We start from the raw sequence: 20,102 nt of genomic DNA on the forward strand, positions 1-20,102 counted from the left end.
TGATGAGCTTCCCTGATCCCACACTTGTTTACCAAATTTGCAAGTGCGGTGAGCGTGTGCTTAGCGCTTGGAGATAGCGCGTCTTTACTTGTTTTTCCCATCAGAGAAAAGCAGCATCAACCTATTCATAGCCACATATTTCTACCAGCAAGCCACAACCACAAAATGTGTGGTGGGCCCCACAAGCGGACAGACAGAAGATATGATCAAAGCACAAAAAAAATGAGATGTGAGAATCTAGACTCTTATCATCTCTCTCTCCTCCTCTCAGCCAATCACTTCACTCTTTCTAGATTTTCTTCCCTCACTTCCATTTTTTCTTTCCACAGATTTCTTCAATTCTCTTCTCTTTTTATTTTCATTTCTCTCTCTTTATCACCTTTTCCATAGCATTGCCATCTCCTGAATTAGAGAATCTCTCTCTCTCTCATATTCTACATATTACTCGAAAAATTTGATTTTCTAAGCTGAAAATCATTGAATTTTGCTAATTTTACCACATGGGTATCTCTAAAAATCACTAAAAAAGCTAAAAATATTTTAAAAAAATCAGCCGAAGATAATTAAGATGAAGATCCAATGCGACGTATGCGAAAAAGCGCCAGCGACGGTGATTTGCTGCGCCGATGAAGCCGCTCTATGCGCGAATTGCGATATCGAAGTCCATGAAGCCAACAAGCTTGCAAGCAAACACCAAAGGCTTCTTCTTGAATGCCTTTCTAATAAGCTTCCACGCTGCGATATTTGCCAGGTTTCTATTATTTTTCAACTTCCAAATTTTGTTTATTTTTTTTTTTTTGAAATTTTCTTATTATATATTGATCGAATCGATGGATAGATTGATTGTTTGGTATGATTTAGGTTATTCTATTTGTTTTTGTAATTTTGATTTGTTAGTGATTAATCGGAACTGCGAATTTTGGTGTAGAAAGTTTATTCTTGATTTCTCTAGTGAATAAAATGTTTCTAGGAAGTGATTTTATGTCGGTGGTCTTACTGAATTGGTGATTGGTGCTGATTTTAGCATGATCTGGACCGTTCATCAGGAGATTTACGTTGTGGATTAGCTATTGATCAAAAATTGAACTGAGAGAGCCATCGTTGCCATCTGATTGGAGGATTTTCTCTAGATTAAGGTGGACCATCTCACATCGGTGATCAACTTATGGGATTTGGGAGTTTTGAGGTGGGGTCCAATGGATGAACGGTCCTGATCGTGTGATCTCGTGGTCTTATTGCAAGGGATCTAACAATAAGTACTACTAGACGAAAAGGAGCCCATGTAAAACACTTACAGCTATGTTTGGTATCATGTGGCAGGCATGTGTGTGATCTGGGCCGTTCATATATCTGGCCCTACCATGGATGGATCACACCGAAGGAATGTACCGGCTGAAAGTTGGAAGATTTCCCCCCATTAAATCTAGAGCGTCAGGCATTTTTTTTTTTGTTAGCTAAGATCACCCAACAGCTATGATTTTTGGATTATGGCCCACCACAGCTGGGCCCGGCAGGTGAACGACCCAGATCTGGACAGTTCAGCTTGTTGCATCCATGGTGGGTAGGCTTACGGGACAATCCTAACCAACTCATTCAATGGCATTTACTCATTAACTGTTAGGACCTGTTTGGGCGGTGGGATTAGAAGGGATTAGGTGGGATGTGATTCATCAGGTCCTGTGCCAATTCCACTCCATGTTTGGGAAGAATGGAAAAGTTTGGAATTACATTAGGTCCTCTGCCAATTTCGCTTAATGTTAGCAAATTGTGTAGGTCCCACCATGATGTATGGGCTATATCCACCGTCCATCTATTTATTGAGATTATTTTAAAGCATGGGCCAAAAAATCAGGTAAATTTAAAGCTCAAGTGGACCCCACCATAGAAAGCAACTGAGATTGAATACTTACCGTTGAAAAATTCTTTGGGGCCACATAAGTTTTAGATCTACCTCATTTTTAGGCCCATGCCATAAAATGAGGTTATAAAACAAATAAACGGTTTAGATATAACACATGTGTGCTATTCTCAATAATTTCAAATGATGGTGGGTATATCCATTCAATGTACCACCGTATTATCAACAAAGCATGGCATTAGTCTTATCCCATGGCAACAGTGGACGATCACTACCATGAGTAATAATTATGTTCTTTGAATCTCATTCTACCTAATCCCTTCTAATCCCACCGCCCAAACAGACCCTAACTGTTTGAACGGGTCGGATCTAAGTCTATCCGACCCGATTACTAGATTAATGCACGGACCCGGATTCCAACCCCATCTTCGAACGTGGATCTATACACAGATCCATGGTGGATTCTTTGACCTAGTCCCACAGGCCATCAGGTTAGCTTAACCCATCAACAGATCTCTTATTTCTAGTGCTGTGAATGGTTGAGATCTGGGTCGGATCCGGGTCAACCCGGTTCTGATACCATTATCAATTGGATCTCAGAACCGAGACGTGGATCAGACCTGAGGGTCTGTTTGGGAATAGAAGGGATTAGGTGGGATGAGATTCAGAAAACATAATTAATACCCATGGCAGGGATTGTCCCCTGTTGCCATGGGATAAAATTAATGTCATGCTTTGTTGATAATACGACGGTGGATTGACTGGATATACCCACCATCATTTGAAATTACTTAGAATAACATACATGTGTTATATTTAAACTGTTCATTTGTTTTGTAATCTTATTTTATGGCATGGGCCTAAAAATGAGATAGAACCAAAACTTATGTGGCCCCAAAGAAGTTTTCAACGGTAAATATTCAATTCCCATTGCTTTCTATGGTGGGGTCCAATTGAGCTTTAGATTTACCTGATTTTTTTGGCCCATGCTCTAAAATAATCTCGATAGATGGGTGGACGGTGTGGATATAGCCCACACATCATGGTGGGACCTACACAACTTCCCCAACATGGAGTGAAATTGGCACGAGACCCAATGCAATTCCATTTAATGTAACTCCAAGCTTTTCCACTCTTCCCAAACATGGAGTGGAATTGGCACGGTACGCGATGAATCCCATCCCGCCTACTCCCTTCTAATCCCACTGCCCAAACGGACCCTAAGAGACCAAACGTGGGCTGATCGAGTCGGACCCGTTCCGCTCTCGCACAAGATCTAAGCTTCCCATCAGATTGGGCAGATTGCTTAGATCTCCTGGCCCAAATATTATGCCACGTCACATCTCGGGACGGCCACATCGTTCAAAACAAATGGACGGCTGTAGATCTACTTTGTTCAATGTGGCCCACCTGAGGAGTGAGCCTGATCTTTGTATAGTGTGGGCCCACCATGAAAATCATGCACCTGATACAAAAAGGAGAAGGCTGTTCATTAGGTGGGTCCCACTGTTGGAATCAATAGAAAACCCTAACATTCACACCTGGCCCACCTAGCTAGAGAGCCATCAGATCAACCTGATTTTCGAGAAAAGCAATCCTCACGGTGGGGCCCATCATTTGGACGGTAGTGATGGCATGCTGGTAGGAAAGACAGCAGGGTACCATAACTTGTGGTGCAATTGCATGTGTGTGATCAGTTCTCGAGTTTCACATTGTCAAACTGAGTCATGGTGTTCTCATCATAGTTCAGAAACCCGAAACTCGAGTTGACTCGATGGTTAACTGGGCCTGGTCAACTCGACATGACTCGACTCGATATTTAGTAATTACAATTGAAAATTACTATGTTAAAACTATTATAAGTCATTTAAAACAGTAATATTGTTATGAAATTGTTAGTTGTTAGAAAGGTTTTGTGTTCGAATTCACATGTGATCAACAATTTCTTATTAATAATAACACTGTGACTCACTGAGTAACTCAGCTCGAGTCACCACGAGTGATCTAACTCAGACCCAGAACCAGGTTTCCAAGATATTCGACTCGAAATCTATATCGAGTTGACTCGGCTGAGTTTCCAGTCAAATCATTTTTTTTGCACCAATTTTGTATTTTTATATATGATTAACTAGCGCTAGGGAGGAGACGAATCAACTCATCCGACAAGTTTAGATCTGACTCGATCTGAACTGAGTGGGTGAGTCGATCCGAATCGAGTGGACCTCATCCAATTCAAACTCAAGACGAGTTCGAGTCACCTAGTAACTCGACTCGACTCGACCCAAAATCCAACTCAGTACATCTCGACTCAATCCGAAACTCAACTCATGAATATATATATATATATATATATATATATATATATATATATATATATATATATATATATATATATATATATATATATATATATATAACCCAAATATGACATTTTAAATCTGAGATGCCATGTAGCCAATGAAGAGGCTACAATTCTAGCAAGTGAATATAGGTTTTGAGTTGTGATTTTTTCAGCCCATAGATACCCGTTGCACCCGACCCGACTTGACCCGACTCGATACTTGTGACCGGGTTGGACTCGGTCCGGATTAGTCCAGGACAAATCCAGACTCGTATTGGGTCAGACATGCTGGACTCAGTACCAAGTCGGGTCAAGTTTGGGTCATGCCTATTTGAAAACCGGATTGAGTTGGATCAGCCCCAAGTCAGTCCGTCTCGACTCAATGCCCACCTCTATGATTAACCATTTACTATTGTTATTGTAGGAGAAGGCAGCCTTCATCTTCTGTGTCGAAGATCGGGCCCTTTTCTGTCGGGATTGTGATGAGCCGATCCACTCGCCGGGCAGTCTTTCCGGCAACCATCAACGCCTGCTCGCGACCGGAATACGTGTGGCTTTGAGCGCCGCGTGTGCCAAAGAAGCTGAGTCAGGCTGTTCCGAGCCACCAAATCATAACTCGACGCCGATTGTGATGAAAATGCCCCCACCGCAGCCCCCCACGTACACATCTCCGCCGTGGGCCGTCGATGAGCTGTTGCAATTTTCCGATTTCGAATCCGGCGATAAGGTCAGCTAGGTTTGAACCATTTTTATTTCATGGATTTGTGTTTATATATACATATTTAAGTAATTATACATTAATCATGTGCATCTATTTATGTACTAGTACAGGCTTGCATGTGTACGTATGTAATATGTATATGTGTATGCTGTATGCATGTATCTACGTATATGTATTTAATGAGAACATGCACGTAGGTCTTATTTTACAACTGGGGCTTCATCTACTTCCCCATCTGATAGTCCACAGTCCAACAGATGATCGTTTGGCACACCTAGAAAGTAAATATTGGCCCATTTTAGTTTTGACAAATCGTTCACCGGTAACGGTGGGTCCCACCCAGAACCTCCAATCAGTAAGATTTTTAAGCCATGGACCATCCATGGTGGAGCATGATTGATTAATGGTTCTGATCAGGTACTGTGGGCCCCATGCGTGGTTGATGGCCTGAAGACTAATGATCTTGCAGATTATCCACATTTGATTCTCTGGCAGTGTAATGGATGATACAGAGGCACTTAGAAATGCATATGCGGTGTGCAACGATTCAAATTAATCTGGTCCGTCTAAATGTATCATGAACAGTAAAAAACATGCTTATTTGATCATTGGCTGCTGGATTGGTGGACATATATTGGACGGCTAATAATGAAAAACATCCAATGGTCCTATTTTAACAAACAAGTCTCTACCAATCAGAGGGTAGGACTGTTCAACCAAATCTCATCTGAGGATTATTACTAAAAACAGTGAATTCTCCACAATTTAACCGGTTTAATTTGAGTTAATGCGTAGCATGCGTACAATTTTAAGTGCCTGTATATCAAGTATCATATATTGCCAGAGTATCAAATAACTCCCTCGTATGTATGTTTATTCTCAAGCAGCCTTCACGCTCTTATTTTTCCAACTTTAGCCGCAGCTTATATAAGTAAATCTATGAAAGAAAATGTATTTAAAAGAAAGGTTACCTAACAGTAACGGTTGGGACCATTGTGCATTATAGAGCCATAGTGGCCGTTGGTGGGCCAACACCATTTATTTATTTATTTATTTTTAATATTGACCATAACATTCTGATGTTGCAACTACCATTACCGTAATTGAATACCTTGATGGAGGGTCGTCATTGACTTGCCTTAGAATCTGTTCAACTATCAACCTCTCTCTCCCTCTAAATCAAAAATTTCTTACCTACATATACAGAAAGATATTCACATGTATTCTTTCATCAAAAGATTTCATAAAATAGTGTCATTTACAGCTTCTCAGTACTCTTAGGAACTAATGGCCCAAAATTCAATGATGCTGGTTGTATCATAGGGCTGAAAGCCGGGTCGGTTAGGTCCGGTTGGTGCTCAATCCTAACTCAATCCAAGGTTTTTATACCTTAACCCCAACCCAACCCAACCCAACCTCAGGTTGAGAATTCTCAACCTAAGTCTAACCAAGAAGGCTTAATCTAGTGAATACATGCTAATATTTTTGTTATTACATTAATCTATTATATTTCAATATACATCTGTTTTTTTTTTTTTTTTTTATTACCTATGATTTTTGTTGGGGACAAAAGATACTGAGTTCGGAGACTCGGACTTAATGCCTCGGGTCGCCAAAGGATGTGTCAGATCCGAGGCATGGTTCACTAAACCGAGACAGAAGTTAAGTCGGTTCGCACGACACATCAGCGATCCGGGCATGCATCGGGCCGATATTCTTATCAGATCGGCCAGCGCAAGATAAAGCCTCATCCCGAATATCTTGGGATAAGATCCCCGACCCCGAAGCTCACGGGATCGGATGAAGACTGGAGATGGGCACGATCCCATCTCCGTGATACCAGGAGAGGATCCCGCACACGATATCAGGAGGAGAATCCTCGTACGATTAAATGCTCCAACAGCTATAAAAGAGGAACCTCCATCGTCTTGTGAGGTAGGCAAAATTCTTTCTCAAAACCCCTCAATACATTTAGACCCAGAATCCAAGCCTGACTTTGGCATCGGAGGGTCCCCTGCTCAAGCCAGGGTCTCCTTTTCCTCTTTCCGTGCGGTATACGAAGGTCTAAGAGGACGAACTGGATATTTACATCATCTGTGGGAACCGTACAAAAAAGCCATCTCATATTTCTATATTGAATTCCATGGTGATGACTAGAATGACGGTCCCAGAAGAAGATTTGAATGAGATTGCGATTACAGGGCTAGCGGGTCCAGTCGCGGTCCCCGCAGCCCAGAACCCACCTAACAACCGCCAACGAGGAGCGACCAGAACAAGCAACAATCAGCGGGGTTGCAACGATGGACGGTTGGACCAGGAGGTTCAAGAAATCCGGTCTGATATGAATATGATGAAGCAGATGCTGGAACGAATGTATCAGCAGCAAATGCAACCGCGCACGTACCGACTGCGGCAGTTGATCCTCAACCTTCCGCGCCGCAGTCTTTCCGGCCGAGCCAACCCCAAGGCGAATCAGAACCATCTCCAGCGCAGTCGGCCAACGCTTCCCTGCCCCCGACCGATCTTCGACACAAGATAGAGCGAAGAAGGCGCAACCGCCCTTCCATGGAAGGCACGGCAGAGAGCAGTGAACCTTGGAAAGCCGATATTCAAAAATTTAAAAGAGAAGTGCGGGAAGAAATGGCGAAAGAGATGGCGGACATGAAGCATGACCGGAATATGTATTCGACCAGATTCGAAGAAAAGGCGTCCCCCTTTGTGGACTCGGTAATGAAGGCTCGATTGCCCGAGAGGTTTCGATTACCTCAAATCACTCCTTTCACCGGCAAGACCGATCCGACGGAGTATATCGAATGCTTCAGAACCTATATGGAGCTCCACGATGCCTCGAATGCAGTAATGTGTCGGGCCTTTTCTCTTACATTGACCGATGTAGCTCGACTGTGGTTCAAACAGTTGAAACCAAAGTCCATCAGCTCATTCGTTGAGCTGAGCGACGCCTTCCTCACCAACTTCATCGGTAGAAAAAAGAAATTGAAGCCCCCTGCACATCTGAACAACATAGTTCAAAAGCAGGGAGAGCTATTGAAAGATTATATCAAGCATTTCAATTTCGAATCCCTTCAGGTTCGAAAACATTCAGAAGAAACGGCTCTAAATGCGCTCATGCAAGGAGTTAGAGATAAGCCATTCCTGGCGGATACTCTGACAGAATTTATGGCACGGTCGTATAAGTATGCAAACGCCGAAGAAACGTGAATTCTGCGTGAAACGAAAACTTTGGTCAAAGAGTCGGCCAAAAAGAAAGCCGACTCGGCCGGAGGAAGGAAACGCAAGGATGATCAAGCGCATGATGAGCGAAGGTCAGGCAAACGACCAGATCGAAGATTTTCCATATATACCCCCCTGAACAAGACTCAGGAACAGGTATTGATGGAAATCAAAAGCGAAGGCTTTGTCAACTGGCCCAGTAAGCTCAGGAGTAATCCTAATCGGCGGGACAAGGATAAATACTGCCATTATCACCGTGATCACGGGCATAACACAAGTGATTGCCGTCACCTAAAGGAAGAGATCGAACGACTCATAAAGGACGGCCGACTCAAAGAACATGTGGTTAAAGCTGGGGTAGCTGAGGGACGTCCGACCGAGAGTCAGCCTATGGAAGAAATTCGGACAATTATCGGCGGTCCACGAGGTGGGGGCGACTCAAACAATGCTCGAAGGAATCATGCGAGAAAACTTAGTCAGCCTAAGTCCGAGCTTATGATTATAGATCGGCCACCAAAGGAGAAGAAAAGGGAAAGATATTGCATTTCGTTCACAGAGGAAGATGCCCGAGGTATCCATCACCCCCACGATGACGCATTGATTGTCACCCTTACTATCGCTAACCGAAAAGTGTTCCGGATACTCGTCGATACGGGGTCATCTGCAGACGTGTTGTTTACTCAGGCGTTCGACAAAATGGGGATCGAACGGTCCATGCTACGCCCAGTTCGGACCCCGTTAATCGGTTTTTCCGGAGGACAAGTACTGCCCGAAGGGATTGTCTCGTTACCACTCACTGCTGGTAGTGCCCCACATCAGACGACGATGATGGTTGAATTCTTGGTCGTCGATCAACCCTCAGTATACAACGCAATCCTCGGCCGACCTTCATTGAGTCTCCTCCAGGCCGTGGTATCCACATACTATCTTTCACTGAAATTCCCAACTGAGTCGAGAGTAGGAATTGTCAAAGGAGACTAGCAAGATGCGAGGCGTTGTTACATGATAGCTGTAAAGGGAACCGCCGACAAAAGTCCGATCAACATATCAACGATCGAATCATTGGACCCTCGGGGCGACAGTCATGAACGAGGGCAGCCGGTCGAAGATCTTATCTCAGTCCCCTTGGTCGAAATAGATGGATCCAAGACGGTACGAATTGGCTCGTCTTTACAGTCCCCCTTGAAAGAAAAGCTGATAGCCCTGCTCAGTAGGTACGCCGACGTATTTGCCTGGTGTCATGAAGATATGTCCGAATCGACCCCTCTGTGATGACTCACCGACTCAACATCGATCCGTCATATCGACCGATCCGACAGAAGCGACGACCGCTCGGCCCTGAACGATACGCCATCATTGAAGAAGAAGTCAACAAACTCCTCCAGGCTAATTTCATAGAAGAAATACACTATCCAGAATGGGTCGCGAACGTCGTGCTTGTAAAGAAATCCAATGGGAAGTGGCGAGTCTGTATTGACTATACTGACTTAAATAAAGCCTGCCCGAAGGATAGCTTTCCGCTTCCGAGGATAGACCAGCTAGTAGATAAGATCACGACATGAGCTCCTTAGCTTCATGGATGCATATTCGGGTATAATCAAATTGCAATGCATCAAACAGATAAATCAAAAACTACCTTTGTCACCCACAAAGGCCTTTATTGTTCCGAGTGATGCCATTTGTCCGAAGAATGCCAAGAACTTATCAAAGATTAGTTAACAAAATCTTTGCTCGGCTTATAAGTAGAACCATGGAAGTATACATTGACGACATGCTCGTCAAAAGTATACACGCCGACATGTGAATGATTTGGAAGAAATGTTTCTCATCCTACGGAAGTTTCGGATGAAGCTGAATCCGAGTAAATGTGCTTTTGGGGTGGGCTCTGGAAAGTTCCTCGGTTTCTTGGTTAGTCAGCGAGGAATAGAGGCAAACCCTGAGAAGGTAAAGGCTTTGATTGATATGGAATCCCCTAAAACCATTAAGGACATCCAAAGGTTGACTGGACGAGTCGCAGCACTTAATCGGTTCCTGTCCAGAGCCACGGATAAATGTCTCCCTTTCTTCAAACAGTTGAAAGGAAGACAGACAATGGGTTGGACGGAAGAATGTGAAGCGGCATTCCAACAATTAAAATCATATCTCGGTTCTCCACCTCTCATATCAAAACCCGAATCAGGGGAGTCCCTGCTCCTTTACCTAGCAGTATCGGAGGCAGCGGTTAGCTCAGCTTTGATACGAGAATCCGAAGGAAAGCAACTGCCGGTTTATTACGTCAGCAAAGCATTATTGCCAGCAGAAACGAGATACCCAAGCTTGGAAAAAGTGGCCTTGGCTTTAATAACTTCCTCTCGCCGACTCAGGTTGTATTTCCATGCCCATACCATCTTCCGCTTCGCCAGGTATTGCAGAAACCAGAAGCTTCCTGCCGACTCACGAAGTGGGCTATCGAACTGAGTGAGTTTGACATTCAATACAGACCGAAGGTAGAAATCAAAGGGCAAGCCGTAGCTGATTTTATTGCCGAGGGAACACCACCAACCGAACTCCCGGTCAACGATATGCCAAAGAATGTTGCAGTTCCAACAACAACCGCTCCCCCGACCCTACCCTGCCCTATTCCTTGGAAACTGTTTGTCGACGGTTCTTCCAACTCGAAGGCAAGTGGGGCTGGGGTTGTGCTGGAAACCCCCGATCATACCTATATACAGTATGCCTTACGACTTGGATTCCAAGCGTCGAACAATACAGCAGAATATGAAGCATTGTTACTCGGCCTCCGACTCGCCGCTAGCATGGGAGTTACGCACCTAAGTGTTTTCAGCGATTCTCAGTTGGTTGTTAATCAAGTTACCGGTGTATACCAGACACGGAAAGACCAATTAAGAGCATACATGGAGAGAGCGAAAGAACTTATCAATAGATTTCAACTCTGTCGTGTCACTCGGATCCCTCGTACAGAAAACGGCAAAGCCGATTTATTAGCAAAGCTCGCCTCCGCCGATGAAGATGATATACCTAGGTCCGTCCCTGTCGAATACATCGATAAACCGAGTATAAATGAACCAATTAGCGAGGCCGTCAATACAATCGACTCGGAACCATCCTGGATCGATCCGATCCGCCAATACCTTGACAAGGGAAAGCTGCCTGAAGATCGTGCCGAGGCTCGACGAGTTAAGATCCGAGCCTCCCGTTACACCATACTCAACGGAACCCTCTATAAGAAAGGTTACTACGCTCCGTTGCCGCGGTGCCTCAAACCCAGTGAGGCGAACTATGTATTACGTGAAATTCATGAAGGAATCTGCAGAAACCACTCTGGAGGGAGATCTCTCGCCCACAAGGTCCTACGACAGGGATATTACTGGCCCACTATCCAACACGACGCTCGCAAGCTCGTCCAAAAATGCGACAAATGTCAACGGTTCGCGGCAATTTCGAGGCAAGCCCCCGAGGCACTGACGCCGATGACTGGTCCCTGGCCCTTCGCACAGTGGGGTGTCGACATCATAGGTCCACTCCCTATGGGAAAAGGTCAGACCAAGTTCGCTGTGGTAGCAGTGAATTATTTCACGAAGTGGGCCGAGGCAGAGCCATTAGCTAAAATAACCGAGCAGAAGATCACCGAGTTTGTATGGAAAAACATTATCTGCCGATTCGGAGTACCCCGTACCATTATTACAGACAATGGAAGGCAATTTGATAATAGGAGCTTTCGCGAGATGTGCGACAACCTCGGAATCAGAAACGTCTATTCTTCACCTCATCATCCTCAAACTAACGGACAAGTTGAGGCGGTTAACAAAATTATCAAGCAACATCTTCGGACCAAGCTTGACCGGGCCAAAGGAGCATGGGCCGAAGAGCTCCCGAAAATTCTTTGGGCTTACCGAACTACAGCTCGAACCGCCACAGGAGAAACTCCCTTTTCACTCGCGTATGGCTCGGAAGCCGTTACTCCCGTTGAAATCGGATTACCTTCGGCTCGAATCACTTCGTTCAATGCGGAAGAAAACGAAGAACTCCTTACACTTGGGCTCGACCTTCTGGACGAACAAAGGGAAGTGGCGCGGCTGCGCATGTAGGCACGACAACGACAAGTGGCTCGGTTCTACAATACCCGAGTTAAGATCAGGAAGTTTCGAATGGGAGATATGGTTCTCCGAAAAGTATTTTCCAATACCAAGGAATTTGGATCGGGTACGTTGGGACTCAATTGGGAAGGGCCCTATATCGTCTCGGGCACCATCCGACCAGGAACGTATGGCTAGAAGATCTAAACTGACAATCATTGCCTCATCCTTGGAACGCTGGGCACCTCAAGATTTACTATCCTTAGCTCGGTGCTCAATGTTTAAAGACTCTGAACTAAGAAAGATTAAAGCCAAGTCAAATGAATAAAACTAAGCGTTTTCTTTCATTCATCAACCACATGCGAGTACAACATGTGAATACATGGATTTAAAAAAAAAAAAAAAAAAACACAAGGGGCACTAATTACTGTCCTCCGGTAGGAACGGTACCCGAAGCATTCTCGCATGTACCGGCCTCATCCCCAGCAGTGACTTCAGCAGCGGCGTCCGGATTCTCGGATTCCGAGGCTCCTCCACCTTCGATTTCTGAGAGATCAAGGTCAGGAAAAGATTTCTTTATGTCTTTGACACATTCCAGAAATCCGCTTTGGAACAAGCGATCCCTCTCATCTTCGAACTCCGCTAACTCAAGGAAAGCTTGGACGGCTTGGTCCCTAGCCTTCTCAGCCTCCCGAGTCTTCTCGTTGGCCTGCTGAATATGCCCCGCCGCCTCAAGCTTAGCCCGAGCCAAGTCATCTGCACAAGAAGCATGGACTGCGAGAACTCGTCGGTTCTCTTCTTCAGCTCTGGAAAGGAGAGCCAATACCCGAGTAACCTCGGCTTGCGCTTCATCAAGGGCTCTCCTGGAGAAAGTCGCCTCTGCTTTTGCGTCTTCGGCAACTTTCCGGGCAAGGGCCGCCTCGCCTATCAGAACGCCGACCCGAGTTTCGGCATCCTCGCATCGCCCTTCGGCTTCCGACAGAAGAGTCCGCAGCCGATGGGTCGAAGATAACTCTTTGCTGGCCTTAACCAAGCAGGGAGCGAGTTCAAAAAGCACCCTTGCTGCATGGTCGATAGTTTGCGATGAAGGAGCGTTGTAGAGACTGATGAACTCTCTTTCGCTCCCATGGGCTAAGGCCCAGGGAACCATCCCCGACACCACCTTCTGCAGGACGGACGACCCTTCTTGGTTCGTTTCCTCCCCTCTAGAGGATGCAGTCCTCGTCTTTTCTTCCCCTCTGGAAGACACAGCCCTAGTCTCTTCCTCCTGTCTCGGAACATCCGTCGCAACGTGTCCCGAGTCGGGTGCCGCCTGAGGTTCTGAGGCTGCGGCCACTGTCACTTCCACCCTTTCTTCTGGGTCAGAAATTACGACGACAGTAGGGGCAGAAGAACTCGCAGGCTCCTTCTCCTTCCGCACCACTCTTTGTCTCTTCGGCGGCCGAGGCTCCGACAGAAGAACTGATCGCGGAGGAGCCTTTAACTTCGAAACCGCCCTAAGAGGAGGACGAGCTCCAGTCATTTCCGAGGGGGCCGATTCGGGAACAATCCTGAGATGGGGTCGAGCTTCGGGCAAATCTAAAAAAAAAAAAAAAAAAAACGAAGTAAGTCAGGAAAAATTCAGAAGATACATGAAGATACATTTTCAATTTACCTATGACGGCCGAGTCTAGACCCGCGAGATGAAGACGCTCCGGCTGTAAGAGCACCTTCCAGGACCTATCTGCCGGATCCAACGTCCTCAACTCTTTGATCCGAGCTGAAGCACTGGAGCCGAGCTTTTGCCGCTTCTTCGGAATATCTGCCAGACACAAGCCCGTCAGACTCAGAATATTACAAAAATAAAGAAGGGCAAGAGAGAAGACCCAAGTCACCTGCTCTCTAGAACGCCCGAGGAACACGAGCCTCGCAGGACCCGGACTCAGCCGTCTCCCAGCGACCGCAGGCCCAAAACCAACGTTCTCTCCAATGTTTGTTGGAGGTGGGAGGGTCAGTTATTAGGGAGCCGCCTCCGCCCCGCCAAGCAGCGAAGACATAAAAGCCGGGGTAGTTCGGGTTCACGCGCACTTGGTATAAGTGGAGAAATTCGTCGACTGTTAGCGGTGGCTGTTCCATCTCAGCCCACAACACCGCACACCCGAATAAGTTCCTCCACCCATTCGGAACTATTTGCCCCGGGGCAATCTGAATACGAGATAAAACTCCCCGGACAATGGCCTGAAGGGGCAGACGCAAGCCGCATTGCATCGAGACTTGGTAGATCGCGACCGCCCCAGCAGGAGGATGATCCGACAAGTCATTCGGACGGGGGAGATAAGTGATAACCGATTCGGGGATGTGATACCCGATTCGGATTCTGTCTAAATCCGCCTCAGTTAAAACTGAAGGAACCGGGCGGCTTAGATCATCCCCGGATCCTTCTCCTTCAGACTCGGCGTGTGCCGACTTATCAACAGGAACCGGCCCAGAGGTTCCCTCGGCAATCAATATTTCTTCTTCCTCCTCCTCTTCTTCCTCCATGCCCCTTGGAAAATTAGGCCTTCCCGGGTGGGTTATTAAAGACGACCCACCACGAGAAGGATTAACGGAAGCAGGGCGCTTCGCCGGAGCTTCAGTGACCCTCTCAGAAAGAAAAGCAGCGTTCGCATCAACTGCTATCTCTGTCAGTAAGGAAGGCGATTCCGCAACGTTCCAAAAACGTTGCACTTCGCCTTCATCTCCGAAAACTCCCTCCTGGGGACTTCGAGAACCTCTAGCCGCCATTATCACTAAATAAAGAGGAAGGGGAGACTCACCGGAGGGAGGAAGGAAAACGGAAATGACGAAAGGAGCCGCTGACAATTAAGAAAGAGGAAATGAAGAAGACGAAAGACCGAAAAAGCTTCAAAGGAAATGCAAAGCGGGAATGACAGTAGAAGTTCGAAATGCGGGACCCCCACCATTTTATAAGATTGCCATGTGGCGGAAGCAATTAATGGGGAAATGATTCGACGCCTGCATCGACTCCCCCACTCGACACGTGGCGCACGTCGACTGACGACAATAATGTCCTTGCTACGTGTCCAACCCTCATTGGCGGGGTGAGCGATTTGATGGCTGTCGGCGCATGCGATGTCAGAAACTGAACCGTCTCCCGTCAAAGGCGACACAGAATGCATTAAATGACTACTTATTGTCTCGGACTAAGTTATGAACCGACTCAAAACTCGCTACTCCTAAGTGTCATATGAAACACACGGAGTAAGGGGGCTTACTGTTGGGGACAAAAGATACAGAGTTCGGAGACTCGGACTTAATGCCTCGGGTCGCCAAAGGATGTGTCAGATCCGAGGCATGGTTCACTAAACCGAGACAGAAGTTAAGTCGGTTCGGACGACACATCAGCAATCCGGGCATGCATCGGGCCGATCTTCTTATCAGATCGGCCAGCGCAAGATAAAGCCTCATCCCGAATATCTTGGGATAAGATCCCCGACCCCGAAGCTCACCGGATCGGATGAAGACTGGAGATGGGCACGATCCTATCTCCGTGATACCAGGAGAGGATCCCGCACATGATATCAGGAGGAGAATCCTCGTACGATTAAATGCTCCAGCAGCTATAAAAGAGGAACCTCCATCGTCTTGTGAGGTAGGTAAAATTCTTTCTCAAAACCCCTCAATACATTTAGACCCAGAATCCAGGCCTGACTTTGGCATCGGAGGGTCCTCTGCTCAAGCCAGGGTCTCCTTTGTCCTCTTTCCGTGCAGGTATACGAAGGTCTGAGAGGACGAACCAGATTTTTGCAACAATAATTTTATTAATTATATATGTAGTTATTTATTATAAAGAACTTAATTGTTTTTAAACAAACAGGCTAAAATATAGGATAACTACTTTAGAAGTCGTGCTTTGTGGAATGCAATCTATTTGGGAGAGAAATCTGACGTATCTTGTTAGCTTGAGTCATCGGAAATGACATGGACCAATGAGACCCGTGGCACTGGAATTTCTTATGCCTTCAACACAGACAATTCACAATCAATTATAATTTCTAAGTAATTTGTATATCCATCGAGTTCGGCTTGAGTCGGGCAACCTGAGACCTCAACCTAAGCCCGACCCAAGGTTTATCAGGTTAGTGTTTATATAGCCCAACCCCGAGTTCGAACCCGATACATCTTGCCCAAGCCCAACTCTCGGGTCGGTCAGGTTGAACGCGCCGGACTTTCAGCTATACTGTAGCATATGGTTACCTGGTTGGCTGGTTGAATGCTGACCGCATGATCACTTATCATTGTAATGAGCCTTATGTGCACACACACACACACACACACACACACACACACACACACACATATATATATATATATATATATATATAATTTGCATACGCATGCTGAACATGTGCATATCTCACATTTTTTCTATATATGAATGGGCCACTACTTCCTGTCCGTTGAATTTGCAGAGAGAATCAATTGGGTTTGGAGAACTTGAATGGATAGGAGACATTGGTCTGTTTGATGAGCAAGTGCCTCAATCTCAAGAGGCAATGACAGCTGCTGAAGTCCCTCAACTCCCCATTTCAACAGCAAGCAATGCAACCTTATACAGGCCCACCAAATCCATCATGGCCCACAAGAAACCCAGGATCGAGATCTCAGAGGATGAGGAGTACTTCACCGTTCCTGATCTTGGGTGACCTGATTTCTATGTATATATATCTTGAGGAATTATGCGATGCATCGTTTGGTGATCCAGACCGTTGATATGATGAACCCCATCATGGATGGACCAAAAACTTCATGGATTGGAAGATCCTAGCCGTCAATCTTTAGCCTTGCTCTCATTGAATGTAAGCCATTGTTATATATTTTCTCTCCTAGCTGTGGCAACATCGACCATGATCGAAATTTTTTAGTACAATCACATCCATGATGGGGCCCATCAGATCAACATTTGGACCATCCAACAATAGACCACACTTGTAGGACATCCTTGAGCTGTGGATCATATAATTCTTCGAAATCTTATACAACAAAAACAGTAAATTCTTATATTTTATATGCATGGTATATCTATCCCATGTATAGAGGTTAGTGTTTTGTATCATTTTATTTTTCCTTCATTGGTTTGCTTGTGTATATCTACTCACAGATTATTAACTGCGTGAGATGCATATTGAAGTATCTGTGTGTGTAACAGATGCGTCGCACAATCTGAAGTGCACGTGCAACCATGGTAATTAGGTTTTGAATTTGATTTTGGAGGAGGATGCATGTTTGGATGGCACACATGTATTTTAAGTAATTAAATATATTTTTTTCCTCCTTTTTTTAAATTTTTTTATTTTTTTTTAATTGATGCAATGTTTTAGCAAATAATGCCTTGGATATTTAAATTTTTAGCTGGTGGTGATTTTTTATGAGAGGAACTACCAAAATCCCTAATCTTATTATCTTTAAGAAGTGGTGAATTCTAGAATTATGGGGCCCATATGGGGCATTCAGCCTTCTCAATTCATATGCAACCCATCATGATGATCGAAAGAAATAAAAAAAAAATAAAATCTGCCTGATCAAATCATCTAATTAATAGGTAATGTTTTTAATATCTATTTGGTTACATGTATAACTGGGGATACAGAAACATGTATCAATATCGTTGATAATGTTGGCAATAATAGGAATGTATCACTGAATGAGGGAAGCATTGGGAAAAGGTGGAATTTTTAGTGAAATTTTATCATATACTAAAATACTCAAATTTAAATCATTTATCCAACCATTGATGCATGCATCTGACCATCCAAGTATACATACATGATCCATCCAGCTTTCCATTCATGCATACATACACCTATACATCTATCCATTTATGCATATATTCATAGATGTCTATCATATATCCACCCATGCATACAAAAATGCATCCATGATTCATCAATGCATACATCCATCCATATATGCATATATAATTACGGAATAAAATATATATATATATATATTCCTTCTTATTTTTTACATAATTTTTAAAATTCTGAAAAATAATTTTTATTAAAAATGTAACACATCACTCATCAACGTCCATTTATAGATAAGAAAAAAAATACAATTTTTATCAAGCAATATCATTATTTTGTAAAATAAAACCTTTTCATTTGCATTTTCAAAATTTTAAATAATTAAGAATTTTCTAAAATTTGAAGAGTGGTTGAAATCCACTCCAACAAGATCCAAAAAAAAAAGAAAAAAGAAATCCTACTTTCTTCTTCTTCTTTTTTTTTTTTTTTTAATTTTTTATTTTCCGTGTATTTATGCATGCTTTTCCCATTTTCTAATTTTCCTCCCAAAATGAGGGATTTGATTCATGATAATTGAAGAGTAGTGGATGAAATCCACTTCCTAATCAAATCCAAAAAATAAATTTTTTTTTTTTCTAATTTTTATATATTTATGCACGTTTTTCTCCTTTCTCAAGATTTCCAACAAAACTAAGGGATTTGATTCAAGAAAATTGAATGGTGGTCGAAATCCACTCGTCAACTAATTTCCCAAAAACAAAAATCCAAACAAAAAAAATATAAATTCTCTCTTTTTTATTTTCTGTTTCTGATTTTCGCATATTTATGCACATTTTCTCCTATTCCTGATTTTTTCCCAAAAAAATGAGGGATGTAATTCATGAAATCTAATGATGAGCAGTCAGAACCCACTTCCCATCCAACTCCAGGGAAAAAAAAAAAATCTCAAAAAATTAATTTTCTAAGCTTTTTAAAGTTTTATTTCCCCCAGATTTTCTGACATTTATACACAGGGGGTATTCGATTTTTGGGTGATGACATCGTGAATCGATATAATGGCGATATATCAATGAAATATCGATGATAACTGATTACGGGGATTTCGGGATCGCTTAGCTGGTATAATACTGTCAATGTTGACCATAATCGAATTTGTCAGTCTCCTTCCGGACACATTAAGGGCTCGTTTGGATACCAACAAATAAATAACTTTTTCTACTTACAGCAGTAGATAAGTGACTTATTTCAGATAAGTAAGTTTGGTTTACAATTAGTTATAAGTAACTTTTTTACTTAAAAGTACTTAATCACTTCAATTAATTTTTTTTAAATTTTCTACTTTTCATAAGTTATTGAAGAGAGGCATCAACGGAAATGAAAGAGAGGAGAAGCTGAGAAGTATGTTGTTTGCCAAACATATTTATCTTCTTAATAAGTAAAAATCAACTTATCTTAAGCAACTTATGATCTAAACACCTCCTAAATATTTGCCCATTTGGACACCACAAAAAAGTTACTTTTTCTACTTACCAGTGGTAGATAAGTAACTTATTTCAGATAAATTTGGTTTATAATTAATTATAAGTAACTTTTTTAATTAAAAGTATATAATCACTTGAGTTAATTTTTTAAAAGCTTTTTTAATTTTGATAAGTCGCTGAAAAGAAGCATCAAGAGATGCAAAAGAGAGGAAAAGCTTATAAACATGCTTATCATATTAATAAGTAGAAACGATCTTAAGCAACTTAAAATTCAAACACCTGACACTCAACATGAAGCCATCATTTGTTGTACAACACATTGTGGAAAGTCAATTGGCCCATACAGAAGCACTGTACATATGAACCATAGCCTTCTGAACAACTGGGTAGAAGGGAGAGAGAAATTAAGAGCATGAGCCCAAAAATGAGAGAGATCAGAATCTCAAGTGGGGCGTCTACAGTATTAAGCCCTAAAATGATATGTAAAAATGGATAAACGGTGTCGATAAAAGACATACTTTATATTGGGGCCCACATGGCTAGTGGCAGGGGGAGTAGTCAATTCGTTTCCCCCTGGTGTGGGAAGCGGATTGCGTACTGAGTAACTC

At 43.6% G+C, this 20,102-nt stretch overlaps 1 protein-coding gene across 1 annotated transcript; it reads left to right on the forward strand.

The window, feature by feature from the left end:
• The first annotated feature begins 211 nt into the window (after nt 1-211).
• Nucleotides 212-17,399, forward strand: LOC131246377 (B-box zinc finger protein 24-like). The gene is made up of 3 exons (XM_058246459.1): nt 212-751; nt 4,624-4,926; nt 16,679-17,399. Exons 1-3 carry the CDS (start codon nt 569-571, stop codon nt 16,910-16,912), a joined length of 720 nt encoding a protein of 239 aa, XP_058102442.1. The 5' UTR covers nt 212-568; the 3' UTR covers nt 16,913-17,399.
• Nucleotides 17,400-20,102: the final 2,703 nt, after the last annotated feature.

Source organism: Magnolia sinica, chromosome 5 (genome assembly GCF_029962835.1).
Source record: "Magnolia sinica isolate HGM2019 chromosome 5, MsV1, whole genome shotgun sequence".
Taxonomy (NCBI): domain Eukaryota; kingdom Viridiplantae; phylum Streptophyta; class Magnoliopsida; order Magnoliales; family Magnoliaceae; genus Magnolia; species Magnolia sinica.